The sequence below is a fragment of the Hyaena hyaena genome, unplaced genomic scaffold, assembly GCF_003009895.1.
Source record: "Hyaena hyaena isolate Hyena2069 unplaced genomic scaffold, ASM300989v1 scaffold_545, whole genome shotgun sequence".
Lineage (NCBI taxonomy): Eukaryota > Metazoa > Chordata > Mammalia > Carnivora > Hyaenidae > Hyaena > Hyaena hyaena.
Window position 1 is genome coordinate 18,649 of NW_024081178.1, and position 18,066 is coordinate 36,714.

At 41.4% G+C, this 18,066-nt stretch overlaps 1 protein-coding gene across 1 annotated transcript in view; it reads left to right on the plus strand.

Moving 5' to 3' along the window:
- The window catches only part of CSMD1 (CUB and Sushi multiple domains 1), a 467,695-nt gene that overhangs the window by 14,376 nt on the left and 435,253 nt on the right, over positions 1–18,066 (plus strand). Inside the window, exon 4 of the mRNA XM_039255776.1 lies at positions 1,268–1,371. Within this exon, the coding sequence (XP_039111707.1) occupies positions 1,268–1,371 (104 nt within the window). The remainder of the gene's footprint in view (positions 1–1,267; positions 1,372–18,066) is intronic.

Below are 18,066 nucleotides of genomic sequence, written 5' to 3' on the forward strand. Positions count from 1 at the left end.
CAGCCTCTCTCCATGTATCTATCTCCTCTATTTGTCTATTTATCTATCTATAATTTGTGTTTATCTGTTTATTGTCTCTATCACTTTTTCTTTTTTTTTTTTTTTAATTTTTTATAGTTTTTATTTATTTTTGAAACAGAGAGACAGCATGAGCGGGAGAGGGGCAGAGAGAGAGGGGGGACACAGAATCCAAAACAGGCTCCAGGCTCTGAGCTGCCTGCACAGAACCCAGTGTGGGGCTCAAACCCATGAACTGCGAGATCATGACCTGAGCTGAAGTCGGACGCCAACTGACTGAGCCACCCAGGCACCCCTATATCACTTTTTCCTATCCTCTCCATCACCTGTCTCTTTCATCTCTCTATTGATTGATCTTTGTATCTCTTACCAGTCTACTTTCTGTATCTGCCTCTCTTATCTATCATCTCTCTCTCTCTCTGTCACTATCTACCATCCACCCAACTCCCCATTTCCTTCTTCTCTTTGTCATTCAGGATTCTAGCCTAATTTCGTGACATCTCTGACTCCCTTTCTCCATGATCACATTATTGGTCACCAAAGAAAGAATTTTTCCCTTCTGGAGAAAAGGATCTTGGCTCTATTAAAAAGAAGTCCAGAGAATCCTAATATATGGGTGTATCTGACATAAACCGGTCTTGTCTAGTTGGCATGGGGTCAATCACCATGACAAAGTGTTCTTTATAACAATAAAGCTTCTAGGCTTTGCAAGGTTAAATGTAGGAGAAAACTTTCTAGCCTCAGGAGATTGTTTTTATATGTTAATATGGATAATTACATAAAATCTGCATACATTACTCTAAAATATTTATTTCAGAGTGTTTTGGGTGTCCTCAAAATATATTAAAAGAAATACTAAAAGAATTAACATATGAGGTATATTAAAAGAATTAATGAACACTTTCTTTAGCTTATATGAAGTTATATTTTGGTCCTGCCAAGCACTGTAAATGTTAAAATAAATATTTGATAGACATTTGACTTAAAGCATAAAATGGGTTATTTTCACTTTTAGAACTGATAATATCTTTGAAGTGATAGCAGTTTTGAATTCTACAAAATTCCGTAACTGAGAGTTCTCAAATGTATACACTTATCTATAGAATTACTTATTAAAACACCTAAAGTTGTTTGAAATTCAGTGGAATTAGGAACAAAAATGTGTGCTGCAACTGAGTATTTGCACTGTGTAAAGTCATGGAGAATTTGTGTGATGCCAGAGCATAATCTCTGCCCTTGCGTTATCCAGGTCATCAAGCTTGCGTTCGAGGAGTTTGAGCTGGAACGAGGCTATGACACCCTCACCGTGGGCGACGCCGGAAAAGTAGGTGACGCCAGGACCGTCTTGTACGTGTAAGTACGGCTGTGGGCCCCCTCCCCCCGCCCCCCCCACCGAGCACGCGGCTGTCTGCTCGGCCAGGCTGCATCCTCACTAAGCTCACTCTGTCCAAGTCTGATGTCACAGGAGAACCAACTCAGGAGTATCTTTGGTCTATTTCGGTTTCTTTTTTTATCAGTGTTTCTGGAAATGAAAGTATTTTCTAGAATAAGGCCGTAGATCTTGCTGGAGCTCGTGCGGTCTGTAAGACCACGTGCTGAGGGCAAGGAGGCTGTCGGGAAACAGCACCGGGGAATAGGCTGCGCACCTCTGTGTCCAGAGTCCTGAAAAGTACAGTCACAGCCTTGACATAAACAGGCACACATGGGTCCCTCTCTGCCACCAGCCCGGGCTCTCAGCCTGCCCTGCCCTGCTGCGCCCAGGAGGCCTCATCTGCCTGCAGAGCTGGTCCTTGAGGACAGTTCTGTCACTCTTATGGGACCTGTCCTCTCCCAGCAGAAACCGTGGTCTGGGGGAGTCCAGAGTCATCCAGATTTCCATCACCAAGGGAAGTGTCTTAAGTACCTGCGACCATAGCTTCATGCAATGACCCCCACTACTGAGCCAGAACCTTCTTTTCTAAATGGAGGTCATTCTGCAAAGTTTCACCTTTCTCTTTTTTTCAGTTTACGTGTGCTTTGCTCAGTTTCCTTTTTTTTTTTTTTTTTAAGTTTTAATGTTTTAGTTATTTCTGAGAGAGGGAGAGAGAGAGAGTGTGAGCAGGGGAGGGTCAGAGAGAGAGTGAGATACAGAATCTGAAACAGACTCCAGGCTCTGAGCTGGCTGTCAGCACAGAGCCCGATGCGGGGCTCGAGCCCACAAACTGCGAGATCATGGCCTGAGCCGAAGTCGGATGCTTAACCAACTGAGCCACCCAGGTGCCCCATCAGTTTCCTTTTTATGTGTGGGGACGCTTGCCCCTGACACTCTCAACTTATTATTCTGCCAGAAACAAAACAAAACAAAACAAACAAAACAAAACAACAACAGGAACAAAGCAGCCCTGGCCGTTATACCCCCTCATTCTAATATTTAGCAGGTGCTTATGAGGATATTCACTTTGTTACAAAAGTGCTGTGGGTGAACACGCTGCCCATGCATTTAACAAATGGATGGGTCATTGGGGCGCCCGGGTGGCCAGTCCATTAAGCCTTCAGCTGTTGATTTCTGCTCAGATCATGATCTCATAGTTCGTGAGACTGAGCCCTGTGTCGGGCTCTGCATCGGGCATGGAGCCTCGTTGGGATTCTCTCACTCTCCCTCTGCCCCTCCCCTGCTTGCATTCTCTCTCTCTCTCTCTCTCTCTCTATCAAAATAAATAATCTTAAATACGGCACTCTACAATACAATGCAGTACAGTAAAAACTAAAGAGGCCATATTCTGACCACATTGGGAACATGTTTTTGTCATTTATTATTATTTTATCATTTATTATATGTGGGGCATCTTTCTGTGTGAGTATGTCTCCACCTCATCTTCCATGTGTCAGTCACTACCACCACTACACTGATTAAAATCATGTTACTGACTGGTGATTTATGATGGTAATTATAATAATAGTATCAGTATCACAGCTAATATTTATTGAATACCTCATATATCATGTACTATGCTAAGCACCTAATACACATTATCTTAACTGGTCCTCACCTTCATCCTGTAAGTTGGGGGTTTATAGTCTCCTCATGTTATAAACAGTAAGACTTAGACTTTGGTAGATTATAGCAGAATTCTCACACAGAGAGTTGTTGTGATACCAAGGCTCTTCTTTCTAGGAAGCCACTTTATTTGTGCGGGCACTGGCTCAGTTGGGTTCAGACCCGGAGAACTGCATCCTGAACACCATGCAGTGTAGTCTTCTATGCATTTTTGACTTCTTTGTCTCCCATATACGGGTAGAGTATAGGCGTACAGTGTGGTTGGTGGTCTCACATCCCTGGGCTGTGAGGCGTGTCATGAAGCCAGGGAGCCTTCCCTTATCTTGAGGCGTTTTCTCACCACGTTCCTCAGGGAGGGGACTGTACCACAAGGTTGGAGGGATTATCCCGCCCCACAAACCTGGTACATGTTGGATATGCACATACTAGCGTGAGCAGCATGTCTGTAGGTGTGTAAACCCAGCTGTTCTCCTGTGTCTGTTTCTTACACATGGACGTCCCATGTTTTCTGAGGGATTCTCACGGAGCCTCTCACTTTCCCCTGCCTACTGCGCACTTGGCATTCATGAGCAGGTGCTCAGTAGACGAGTCCGCGTGCCTTTGTGCCCTCAACAGAAGTTGCAGGAGGTGATTTGCAGGGGGAACAGGTGACATCATTGACATTGTCATTTATTTCCAACAATCCCCCTAAAAGTTTCCATCAGTCTCTTCTCTTGCCCAGGAAATGCATGTTCCTCTTCCCACACCCTCGCCAAATAGTTACTCCTTTTTTTGCCAAATTACTGGTCAGAAAATGCATTTATTTATAAGAGGTGGGTCCCTTCCCTCACCCATCGCCCTGCCCAGCCTTGGCCTGCTGTGGTTTGTGAGCATGAGCAGAATGGGCAGGGAGGGGGCCAGAAGGCCGAAGATGGAGTTTCTGGCTCTAGTTCTGCCATGAACTGTCTCTGTGACCCTGAGGGAAGTCACTTTACCTCTCCGTACCTCAGTTCTCATGCCTGTGAAATATGTATAATAAAGGCCCCCTGCCTGTGGCAGGGAGCAGAATGAAATAATGCATGTGAAAGTGCTGAACGGCTAAGAAATGTAACCCACGAGTGAAGTAGCTTTTTTATTACCATAACAGCTAATTTACGAAAGGATGTCACCAAAGTAAGTGAGAGAAAATTCTAAATAAATGCAAAATATGAAATATAAACGGAGCAAAGTAATGCCCTATAAAATCCCTTAGGTCACTATTAAAGATCTGGAGTCATGGACCTGTTTTTTTAGTGCTATTTGTTGTTAAGAGAGCAACAGCAAACTATGTATTAGGTTGACGTAAGTGTTATTAGAACTTCCTCTCGATAGCTCAGATCTATAAATGAAACTCTAAATAGCCAGCTGAATCAAACTGAGGTGCCCTTTGGGAAACATAATGTAACAAAGATCAGTTGGGCATTTAATCAGCGGCAGTGGAGAAAAGAGAAGCCACTGATAGATTTCCTTAGTAGACAAAATTACAGAAAAAGAAAGAAAACAGGGAGAAGACCACAGCTGGTGTCTTCAAACAAACAGGTACTTGTAGGGAATACACACAGGTATTTCTGAGGGCTTATATGCTAGACAGTATTCTCAGCGCGGAGCTGGAACTCTCTCTGGAGAGAGGCAGATACATGGGGACAGTTCTGTACCAGATAAGGGAGGAGGTCGTTGGATCTCATGGTGCAGATTTCAAAAAAAATATGAGTTAAGAAATTTCTTTATGGGAGACTGGTATTTGCTACCTTAGGCTCAGTCTATTATAGGTTTCCCCTTTGTGTGTGTGTGGCGGGGGGGTGGGCGGGAGATGGAATTCTAGTCTTCGATACTCAGGAAAAATTTAGAGAGTGAAGTGGCCTCACCAGCTCATCCTAAATATGGTTTTAAAATGTCCAGATCCTGCTAATGGCTTTTTAGTTTCTTAACATTCTTGGCACAGCAAGAGAACATCTGAATTTAGGAGTCCCTTTTAATAACCTTATCTTCTCAAGAGACCAATGGATTACACAGGTTATTTTTACGGAGGGACAGGCTTAAAATTAAATAACTTATTTAACAAATCTCTGTTGAGATCTATCCAAGAATATACATTGATAATTGTCTTGAGTTTAATTTGCAGAAGAATTGCATCTGGGGTTCCCTCTGGCCTTTTCGGTTATTAGCAATCGGTGGCCCGGAGATTGCTTTAATTTTGGGTTATAGGTTTTAAATGTCCGTGCCTCTCAGAGGATGAGTAGCCAAACTCGGGAGGTCTGCGGGCAAGTAGCATTGCCTCTGCCCAGCTGGATTTGTGGATTAACTGCTAAGGGTGCCAGTTGTTTCTTATGGTCAGTTTATCTGTTATTGCTAAAGCTGCTACTTGTTTCTAGAAGCTTCCCAAACCCCTGGTACGACCATGGCCACGTCTCCTTGCTGTTATCAACAGGTCCTGAGCCAAAGGGCATCAGTCTCTTTTTATTAAAAGACTGTGGAAGAGCTATAAAGAAGCAGACACTGAAAACTGATGATTCCGTGATTGTATATCTTTGATACCATCAGAGGAGTCTATCATGTACATCTCAGTGCTTTGGAGAAAAGCTTGAGCTGTTGCATTAGGAATAAGTACATGAAGACAGCTATTTAAGGGCTTTCTAGGTAAAGTCCCGTGCTTTTATGATCAGTTATCCAGGGCACTCGTTAGGTTCTTGGAAGCTTGGGATCACACAATCACAAACATTTTTTGTCATATTCTCATTTTCCTAATGGCATTGCCTGTGTGCAGGGGTGCAGCTGATAGCACAAATCAGACTTTACCCATGTTAGCTTTCTATTGCTGCCTCTTTATCCAGGGGCTTCCTTACTAGATTCTTTGATAAAAAAACATTATTGCAACTCAGACATCGTAGCAGGGTTCAGGGAGGCTTGGAGGGAATGATGAGAAGTGGAGGAGTCAGAGGCTGGAAGCCTTCGCTTGGGTCCCGGAGAGGGTTAGCAGAGCAGGAGCCCCTCTGGGCGGGCTACAGTGTCCAGCTTCTCTACCCCAGCTACCCAGCAGTGGGGAAGCCAACTGACCACTGGACACCAGCGTGTTGGGTTTGGGAGATGAGCTGTGTCTGAGGGGTCTGGGAAGGCAGGCGGGCCAGAACTTTGGGGGCCCGTGGGAAGTTGTGTTCGGAGGCTGACTTCCTACAGAAGAGAAGCCATAGGTCCCAAGGGATGGAGAGGTCACCTGTAGCATCTGCTGGAGATGAGCGGGGTGAGTTCCAGCCAACTCGGGGCCCCGCCAACCTGAGTCATTTCCCAGATGTTCTGCTCATTATATCTTAAGTATTGACTGACTGTGGCTATTTTCTCTAAGAAGCCAAGAAATGCATGTCTTTCTTTACACACTGTTAACCTGAAGAGCTAGGGACCTCTTTCCCATGAATCATCAGTCCAAAGCATTTCAAGTTTGTATTGTGCGGTTTTGACATCAAATTAATGCAAAGGCAAAGTTATTCTCTCCTTGGGGGAGATAAGGACATTTAAAACAATAAGAGACAACCAGTTACATGTCCACATGCCTGAGTCCCTGCTGTATGCCTTCCAATCTCAAAGACTTGTTTTAAATGGAAGAGTTGATTTTTTGTTTGTTTGTTTTGTTTTTTATTTATTTCTAGGAGAGAGAGAGAGAGAGAGAGACAGCGTAAGCAGGGGAGGGTCAGAGAGAGAGGGAGTCACAGACTGAAACAGGCTCCAGGCTCAGAGCTGGCAGTCAGCACAGAGCCCGACGCGGGGCTCGAACCCACGAACAGAGAGATCATGACCTAAGCGAAAGTCAGATGCATAACCAACTAAGCCACCCAGGCGCCCCTGGAAGAGTTGATTTAAAAAAAAATTGGTTTTAGAACATTAGAAGGACGGTGCAACAAGAAGATACTATTATATCACTAGAGTCATTACTCTTGCTTTAGTACCATAAGTCATGCAGGGTTCAGCAGCGTTCTGTGTCATCTTTGGAAATGGAATGTACTGGAAAGGAGGAAGCCAGGGAGAGATTGAACTGTCATTTACTGAATCGGTCTGTACCTGTGTTGGCTCATGGCAGTCTTGTGACAAAGCATCGTTTCCATGAAAACAACAAGAGCTTTAATTTATGGTCATGTAGACAGCAGCCTGCTCAATGGGTATTTGAACTCAAAATGATTCCTGTTCACTTTTTTTAAAAAAATTAATGTTTTATTTATTTCTGAGAGAGAGAGAGCATGAGCAGGGGAGGGTCAGTGAGAGAGGGAGACACAGAATCTGAAATAGGCTAAAGGCTCTAAGCTGTCAGCACAGAGCCCGACGCAGGATTCAGTCCCATGAACCTGAGATTATGACCTGAGTCAAAATCGGATGCTTAACTGACTGAGCCATCCAGGTGCCCATAGATAGTAGTTCTTTATAGAATACGTGGTTTGCAAATATTTCCCCTTAGTTTGTTACTTACTTTTTTAAAATTTTTATTATTATCTTGTTTATATTTGTCTTCACACAGCAATTTTTTTTAACTTTTTTAAATGTTTTATTTATTTCTGAGAGAGAGAGAGCATGAGCAGGGAAGGGTCAGAGAGAGAGGGAGACACAGAACCAGAAACAGGCTCCAGGCTCTGAGCTGTCAGCACAGAGCCAGATGCGGGGCTCGAACCCACGAATCACAGGATCATGACCTGAGCCGAAGTCGGACGCCCAACCGACTGACCCACCCAGGTACCCCAATTCACACAGCAAACTTTTAAATTTTGATTAGATTTGATTTATAAACTTTTCTCATCATAGCTTCTGCTTTGGGTGTCAATTTGATAGAGTCTGATTTTCTTATTTAGTCTTTTTAGCTATTTTAGGATTTGAGCCATTCTATATCAGTTTTAGAATAAGCTTGTATATGACTATAAAGTTCTTGATGGAATTGTGATAGGAATTGCATGACATTTGTTCAACAGTTGGGAGAGAAATGAGCCTTCCAGTACATAAATATAATATTTCTTGCAGTTTATCAATTTTGTGTGTGTGTTAACTGATATGAGTATATATTTCACTTTTTTTAGCTAGTTCATATTGTGGGTTACATTAGTTGACTTTTGAATGTAGAACCAGCCTTACATGCCTGGAATCAATTCCACTCTGAGGTGGAGAATAATTCTCCTTACACGTTATTGGATTAAGTTTTCTATTATTTAATTGAGCATATGTTTCTCTCAGTTGATGAGACATATAGATCTGTAGTTTCTAATTCCTTATTTCCTACTTTCCTTCCCTCTCTTCCCTTCTTCCCTCCCTCTTTCCCTCCCTTCCTCCCTCCCTCCCTCCCTTCTTCCTTTTTTCCTCCCTCCCTCCTTCTCTCTCTGTCTAGTTTTGACATGATAGTAATTCTGGTCTCATTTAATGACTTGAGAAGTAGTCCTTCCTCTGTTATTTTCCAGAGGAGTTGATGGAAATTTTGTGTTAATTCTTCTGTAAAACACTGGTAGAATTCTCCAGTGAATTTCTGGGTGTACAGATTTCTTTTGAGGGAGTTTTTTTAATTACAGCATTAGTGTCTATAATGGTTATAGGATTGTTCAGATTATTTCATCTTGGTTGAATTTTGATAGTTTATGGTTTTCAAGGAATTGGTTCATTTTTTATAAGCTGTCAAATGTCTGAGGCTAAAGTTGTTTATAATATTTACTCATCATGCTTAATGTCATTAATGACTGCTGAATTTGTAGTAATGACCACTATTTTATTGGTGATGAATGTCTCCTCTCCCTTTCCCTTTCTATAACCCTTTCTAGTCTTCTTAGAAGCTTATCAATTACATGGATTTTATTAAAGAAATAGCTTATATTTCTTTTTTTATATTTTTCCTCTATTTTCAATTTTATTTATTTCTGATATTTTTCATACTCCTCTCTTGCTCCTCTGGGTTTATTTTCCTATATATTTTGTAGTTTCTGGAGGTAAGAACTTAGGTAATTATTTCTTTTCATTTCTCCTATCTAATGTTGTTATTTTTTAGTACTATGAATTGTCCTCTTGGCACTGCTTTAGCTGTATCCAAGATAACTTTTTTATATGTTTTGTTCTCATTTTTCTTCTTTTCTTTGTTTCATTTGAGTATTCTTTTGATCATGGATATGTATCATTTAGTTTTCATGTGTTTAGAAATTTTTCTTTTGCCTTTTTGTTAAGACTTTCTATTTTGATTCTACTGTGGTCGGAGAATACATTCAGTAGCATTGTTTCAGTTTCTTTAAATGTGTTGAGGTCTGTTATCTGACCCATAATGTGGTCTATATTGGTGAACATTCCAGAGGAGCTTATGAGGCACATGTGTTTGCTGCTGTTGGGTGTAGTGTTCTTTAAACCAGTGAGATCCTGATGGCTAATTGTATTGTTTAGATCTTCTATAACCTTGCTGATTTTCTGTCTAGTTTTTCAACTAGAGCTGTTAAAGTCCTCAACTGTACTTGTGGATTTGTCTGTTTCTTGCCTCAGGTTTATGAGTTTTGCTTTATATATTTTGAAGTTATGATGTTTGTTGTGTACACATTTAGGATTTGTGTGTCTTCCTGGTGGATCAGTGATTTTATCATTGTATAACATCCCACTTTGTCTCTAGAATATTTTTGTTCTCAAGTCTACTTTATCAAAACTTAATCAAATCAAAACAAAGTCCTTGACTTTAAAATGTGTTTTCTTGTGAACAGCATGTAGTTGGTTCATGATTTTGTTGACTCTGCACTACCATGTCTTTTGATGACTTAGACCATTTATATTGAAAATTATTACAGATAGTGTTTGCATATGACATTTTATTATTTGATTTCTATTTGTTTCTATGGTTATGCTGTTTCTTTTACTTTCTTTCTTTCTTTTCTTTTCTTGCCTTACTGTGGGTTACTTCAACATTTTTTAAGGACTCCAAAGCTTTCAAGGTGGTTACTATGGGTATTATGATACACATTTGTTATTTATATATCTACAGACATATACATTCCCTATTAGTGCTGTAGCAAATTATGACAAATTTGGTGAATTTATATTCTTATATTTCTGCAGTCAAATGCTCTACCCCTGAGCTATACTCCCATATATTCTTATAGTTCTGAAGGACAGACATCTAAATCACTTTCATTCAGCCAAAACCAAGGTGCCAGCAGGACCACACACACCCCCAGAGGCTCTGAGGGAGAATCTACTCTTAGATGTCTCCAGCTGATGCCTGCTAGTATTTCTTGGCCTATGGCCCCATCACTTACTGCTCTGCCTCCAAGTTCACACTGCTTCCTTCTCTTCTGTCTGAAATCTCCCTCTGCCTCCTTCTTATGAGGATACCTTTGAAGGCACATAGAGCTCACCTTGGTAATCCACGACCATCTCCCTACCTGGAACTGCTTAACTTACATACATTTGGAGAAACTATCACCATACAAGATAACATGCACAGGTGTCATGGATTAGGACATGCACATTAACATGGCCATCATTTATCCTGTTACAACGGTATCAACGTTTACTACTTTGCCATCTAAGCTCACTTCCACATAGACCCCTTTAGCTTCCCAGATTTTAAATGTCATTATCTTGAGTATCAGCAATGTTAAAATATTTATTTCAGTCATTAAATAATGATTTTTTAGAACTTATTATGAAAGAATAATATACTTTATGTTCTCATATATTCTTCCCTTTCTTGATGCTTCAAGTTTCTCCGGTTATCCTTTCTTTTCTTTTTGAAGAAATTCATGTAACCAGTCACTAAAGTTGGGTCTGTTAGCAGCAAATTATTTGTCTGACATTTAAAAATTTTCCTCATATTTCCAAAGAATACATTCACTGGATATAGAAGTTATGGTTGACAGTTCTTTTCTTCAAAAACTTGAAAAATTTTCTGACACTTCCTTGTGGCCTCCAGTGGTCAGGAGATCCACTGACATTCAAATTGGCAAATTTGAGTAAATCGTGAATCCCTTTCTCTGACTCTTTTCCACATTTTGTTCTATGTCTCTAGTTTTCAAACATTCAGTTAGATGTTCTTGCGTGGTTTTGTTTGGATTTATCCTGTTTGAGTGTCACCAAGTTCTTAGATCTGTAGGTTTTCCAGGAATTTCACCATATTTTAGCAATGTTCAGCAATTACTTCTTCCAATACCCTTCACTCCCTGGTCTTTCTCTCCTTCTGGGACACTGAAGATGCAGCGTCTGGCCTTTTTGTTTCTGTTCCCCTAGGTCTTGGAAGCTCTGTTTATGGTTTGTTGTTGTTTGTTTGTTTGTTGTTGTTCAGTTTATATTCTCTCTTCAGTGTACGGAATTCTATTCGTGCACTTTCAAGGTCACTGATGTCATCACGCATCTCTACCATCAGCTTTCCAGCAATTTTTGGTTTAATATATGTTGAATTTTTTAGTCCTATAGTTTCCATCTAGTTTTATAACTTCCGTTTCTTTCCTGAGACTTTTTCACCTGTTTTCAGAGAATCTGTAAATGACTGTTGAAGTTTCTACATGATGGGTGATTTAAAGCCCTTGTCAGATGATTGTGACGCTTGATTCATTTCAGGTGCTGACCTTTGGTTATGTTTTCTCATTCACATTTTGATTTCTTAGCTCTTAGCACGATTCCTGTACACTGGTTGTTCTGTCTACCATGTGAGGACACATTGATACTATAGAGATCCCTCCTTCCAGCAGGCAGTCACCCTGGGTAGGCTCAGCACACGGGTCTTTGCTGACTTTGTGGGCTCAGGTTCCAGTGACACGTTAGTTATCAGAGACTTGACGATGCCGTCTTGGTCAGCTTGGTTTATCTGGTGCCATTGGCTCTTGTCCTCATCCCTACTGGGGCCGGTATGCTTCTGGGAGGGGAGGAGTTGGGGGGATCCCCTACTAGCCCCTCCTCCCCCATCTTACCCCCTCCCTCTGCCTGTGTATTTGGGAGGGGAGGAGAGTCTCAGACCCCGATGTTCAGAGACAAAGATCTTTCTCGATTGGCTCTCTGGTGTGGCTGGATCTCTCCTTGGTTCTGTCCACTGTGGTATTTTTCCTCAGTAAAGGGAACCCAGGCTCATGAGGAAGGTAAAGGCCTTCCCTGGACACTTGCCATTGTTAGAACAACCTTCATCCATCTACCTTGCTGCCTGAGGTTGTTAAAGGGATATCATTTACATCCCAGAGAAGGATGAGCATATCTGGAACCTTATTTTGCCTGGTTAAGGGTTGGTAAACACCAGTCTGGTTGGCCTTCTGTTTGTGTGAGGAAGGCACCAGGCACTGTGCTGTCTCTCTGGTCCTGGGTCCCAAATCAGCTTTCCTTCTACTCCATCCCTTCAGAGTTCTCTTTGGTTTTCTCCTCTGCCATTCCAAGGGTTTAGAACTGTGCCTAGTAGAGAAAAATGGTAAAAGGAGTCCTCATATTGGGATTGGCCAGTCTGTACATGTTTAAATAGTCACGGTTGCCCTCAAAAGCAGAAACCTACAAAATAACTTTAGATTGGGCCTTAATAACATTTTGATGTGCAATACCCATTTTTGGATTAATATCTTCTCTACAGTTCCATATAGAAAGATATTATGATCTGAACTCTGCTCTTCAATTTGACGTGGAGGTTGTAGATGACCAACGTGGCCCCACCCCTCTGTGCTGCGTGGCCGGAGTGAGGGTGTAGATGGCCCACGTGGCCCCACCCCCCTGTGCTGCGTGGCCGGAGTGACGGTGTAGATGGCCCACGTGGCCCCCACCCCCCCGTGCTGCGTGGCCGGAGTGACGGTGTAGATGGCCCACGTGGCGCCATCCCCCTGTGCTGCGTGGCCGGAGTGGCTCTGGCATGGGAACAAAGTCAGCCATATCAGAATGAGATGTGTGCGTGAGTCAATTTCATGTGGAGGCCACCTGAGGAGTTCATGACAGCGTTATCGTTCATACAGACTGTGTACCGGTTTACCGTTGTACGTCCTGGTGTGCTAGAAAGTTCTATAAAGCTGCAGCCTGGACTGGTTTCTCAGAGCCGGCTTGGTGTGTAAGTCAGGTCTGTTTGTCCTCACTGGTCCTGGCTGTCTGTGCTGGCGCATGTCATGTGATTAGACATGTTACCTGTGACTTTCATGAGTCAGGAGCCCCACTAGGTACTGCGTGGATTAAAAACCTTCGCTGCCCATCAGGGCTCCCTTGTAGGCTGATATTCTCTCAAGGCATGGTCAGCACTATATTTGAAGATGTGCAGGCCCAAAATCACAATCATGAATGGTTTTTAAATCCCTTCTACCCTGATTTGTTTAATGACTAAGTTGACTTTTGATTCTGGCTGTGGCAGCTCTGTGTCTGCCCTTTTTAAAAAATTTTTGTTGTTGTTTGTTTATTTTGAGAGAGAGAGAGAGTGAGAGCGAGCACGTGCAAAAGGACAGGGCCAGAGAGAGAGGGAAGGAGAGAGAATCCAAAGCAGCCTCTTAGCAGTCAGCAGAGAGCCTGGTGAGGGCTTGAACTCAAAAACTGTGAGATCATGGCTTGAGCTGAAACCAAGAATTGGACACTTTAGAGACAGAGCCATTCAGGCACCCTGTGTCTGCCCACACTTACTAAGGATTTATATCAGGGCATCTAAATCTTACTAGTTCATCCCAAGAATGGTCTGTCCAGGTACCTGAACAGATCGCATGTTCTGTCTCCTTCTAAATTAATTAATCAAACTTTTTAGTACCCTCCAACTCTACCCAATTAAGAAAGATGGCCAAATAAAACATTTATTCTTACTAATGGCTTTTCCTACACTTTTTGCAGAACTTATGAAATTTATGGTCATTAAGGAACTATATTCAAAATCAATGAATTCTAGGCCAGCTTGCAGCTTAGAAGAGCATTTAGTTTTCAACAGCCCTGTTTACTATTAAAATAAGTACTTTAAAGGTTTAGTGCACTATTTTCCTTTTAGATACACGCAGGAATAATGCAGGTGTAACTTATTCGAGGGCTTCTGTTACATAGCTTTGTGGCATGCTCACTCTTGGGTCTGTTTCATATCCAGGTTTGAACAAATTATTGGTTTCTTTTTTAAATTAAAATACAGTAAAACCGAAGCTGTTGGTGTACAGACCTACAGGTATCAATACATGAGCAGATATATATAACCACCGCTAAGATCAGGACACAGAGTGATTCCATCACCCCCAAAACTCCCATTGCTTTCTTAGCTATCTCCTCCCTGGGCCCTGGACCCTGGGCCTTGGGCTCTGGAGCCTGGGCAGCTGATCTGTCCTCCATCACTACAGTTTTGTCTTATTGCAAACATACATAATTCCTGAGAATACAAGTGGGAATGTAAAATGGTCCATCCCCTCCGGGAAACAGGCAGGGTATCCCGGTGAGCTTAAATATACATTTATTATAAGATCCAGCAATCCCACCGCTAAGTATTTACCCTAGGGAAATAAAACCCTACATGAATGTGTACATGAACTCCATCCTAATTGCTAAAGACCTGTAAACAATGTTAATGCCCTTCAACGGGTGACCAGATAAAGACTCTGTGGTATATTCACACTGGGGAATGCTACTCAGAGAACCAGGGACAAACTATTTACATAAACAAAAACATGGGGAATCACAGTGGCATTATGTTGCATGGACATTGTTGTGGTTGGCCTAGCCACCCTTTCGAGCAAACACAGGACGTATATGTATGGACAGAACTGTTGAATCTTTTACCAAGGGCTGAAGAAATATCTGTTCAGAAATGAGATTGCTCTCCTATAGTCGGTAATATTACCAGCTATTGAAACATCATAAAGTCACTGTGTCCTTTGGGCACAATTATGTTTTTGACCCACTTTCATATGAAAGAGTTAAGATTTTTTTCAGCTCAGTGTGCCCTGGTGGTAGCAAAGGAACAAATACATAATCAAAGTCATTTATTTCATGTGGCCTAATCATTTGATATACTAGAACTTACTCCCTACTTCCGTTCAGCATGGCTGCTGACTACAGGGGACATATCAAACCGTGTCATGCAAGTTGACAACATCTCTCAAATCTATCAGAAAATCATAGAATGTTAGATTTCAACAACTCCTCTAATATAATTAAATACAATGATTTCACAGATAAGGAAGTTGACTTAGAGGTAAAAGAATTATCAAAAATTAAGGATGAGTTAACAACAGAGCTATAACAGAGCCCTAAGTACCAAGTCCTTGGTATTCTAAGATACAATAAAGATTTAAATCATCCTTTGAAAAATATTCAGATAAAATTTAAATATGTGGATATTTGGCACATTTTAGTAATGGTTAATTTATATTTTTTGTTGACGTGTTTATGCCAAAAATTTTTCATGTTATATGCCAGAGTCTTGGATAAAATGACCAGTGTAGAAGTTTGCACTCAGGGACATTCAGAATTCAGTAAGAAACAGATGTTGAACTAGGTGCCTATAATAAGTTTGACTTAAATGAGGTATATGCAGAATTCTACAATGGTCAGAGAAAATAGCTCTTACATTGTCTAAGGGAGTGAAAAAATGCCTAGTGAGAACCCTTAAGCCTTTCAGAATTCTTAGCTGCTCTCCAGGAAGAATAGGCATCAGAGGCAGTAATGGCAGTGTTTCCCAGAAACCTAGAGGCCGAGGAGTGTCAGTATTTCCCGAGAGGGGTCACATAGTCAGTATGCTTGGGTGGCACATAAAGTGTGTGCAGGGTGGGAGTCCAGCATGGAGACAGCAGGCAGGAGAAGGCTGGGAACCTCTAAGATGATAACTTTTTTCTCAAAGGAAAGTTGTATTGTAGCATTCTTGCAAGTAAATCAAATTACTTAGTGTTTCATTAGAATCATTTTTAGTTTTAAAACATAGTGTAGAATAAAGTCAGTTTAGGAAGAAATGAAGCTTTTTTAAAGAAAGTGATTAAAATGTATGTAGTTAGGCTATTAAAGTATTTTATCAAAATGAACATCTATTTTATTTTTCAAGTACTAATAATTGAAAAAAATATGTTTTTAAGAGAAAAGCAGTTGCAAAGGGTACAATAGCATTGGATTTTGTTTCTAAAAATTCATTTTTCAGTGCCAGAAAAATGAAAATAATTCCAGAAACATGAAAAAAAGAACAAGAGGGAAACTATTTTCCTTTGTTTTAAATAGTTGTAAAATGAAATTTAAGATTAAAAATTTAATACAAAAATACTTGAAAATGTTTTCAAGTAATTTTTAAAAACATTAGATAATGTTAAAATAATTATTTAAAAAGTGTTGTGAATACTATCTCACAATCCTTTTCACAAACCAGTTAAATAAGTGTCAGGCTTCAATTCTGAGCTAGTATCCAAAATCTATAAGGAACTCACCAAACTCCACACCCGAAACAAACAATCCAGTGAAGAAATGGGCAGAAGATATGAACAGACACTTCTCCAAAGAGGACATCCGGATGGCCAACAGACACATGAAACAATGCTCAAGAGAAGCACAGATCCTAACTGACTTTGGATTGAATGAACTCTGTGGGAAGTGTAACATAGCACCTGCTTACTTAAATTGATGTGGATCAACAGACAGACATAGATGGAAATAAAATAATATCTAGAGCATAACTACAAGAGATTCAAATATATTCATCAGAGGTATTTCTAATGTAGTAAATTTGGCAACATAGGCATTTTCAATGCGTGACCATTTTCTACATGACCGTTCAGATTTGGACAACTTAAAGTTAACTGTAATGCCTCGGAAGGGAAGGGGCTACGGAACCAGGAGGCCGTTAGGAGGCTGCCTCCATGATGCTGGTTTGGGACAATCAGCCTCAAACTAAGAGAGTGGAGACAGAGAGAAGGAAGTGCTGTGAGCCGTAGGACTTAGTGATGAATGGGTGGCCAAGGTGGGGGAAGGTAAGACAAGGCACTTCCATTCTCTACTTCCCGTGACGAGGTGGCTGGTGGTATAAGGGGGATTTAAGAGACTCTGGGGGGCAGGCGGTTCATGTTTGGTTGCTTAAATGTTCTCATGTATTTACAAAGTTCTCTGCAGAGACAAAGGGAAATAGGATTGGCAAGGAGCTTGACAAAGATGGAGATAGTTTGTGTTGGCAGCTAGTGGCGTGTGAAGGGAAAATGCACTGAGTGTGGCCCGGAAAAGAGCATTTATTGAGTGGCTGGTGGGAATCTGGAGACATAGGTTCATGCTGGTGTAAGTCAGAAACTCCCTCATCAACTTCCAGGAAGATAGAGTGGATCTTTGGGTCTTTTATTTTTATTTTTATTTTTTACAAATAGTTTATTGTCAAGTTGGTTTCCATATAACACTCAGTTCTCATCCCCACAAGTGCCCTCCTCCATGCCCATTGAGAGACTCTTGAATGCTGAGAACAAACTGAGGACTGATGGGTGTGGAGGAGAGGGAGGTGATGGGCATGTTGGGTCTTATTAGATAGATGGAAGATGGTAAGGGTATCAAGAGTGATGGAGGAGACTACTGAGACATTGTATCAGAGCATCAGCCATGTGGTCCACGACATATATGCAAAATATAATGAAATCCATTTTGGAGGCCCCAGGAATTTGAAGAGTGGGTTTCAGTGGGGTGCAAGCACATGACCATTAAAGGGCACAGATGTGGTCAGGGAGAGCAGCTAAGAGATTATAAAGTATAGCAAGTACAAAGTATTAGCAGCAGTTTGACTAGGAGGAGAGGAGGGGAGAGTCACTGGGATTGAAAGGATCGAGGAACCATGAATTGTTTACCAGAATTGCCCATGTGGACCCTCTGACCACCCTCGGGTAGAGATGGCGATCAGCCAGTGAGTTGTAGGAAGGTGATGACAGAGATGAGCAGAGAGCTGGAGTTGAGTAATGTCATGAATCTCAGGGTCAAGGGGGCATAACAAGTGATTAGAGAGTGAAAGTGGGGACTGTAAATCAGAAGGGTGATGACTCCACCTCCAAATAGTATTGAAAAATTCCAAAAGGAAGATGTGGTGTGAAACGTGCACACACACACACACACACACACACACACACACACACACA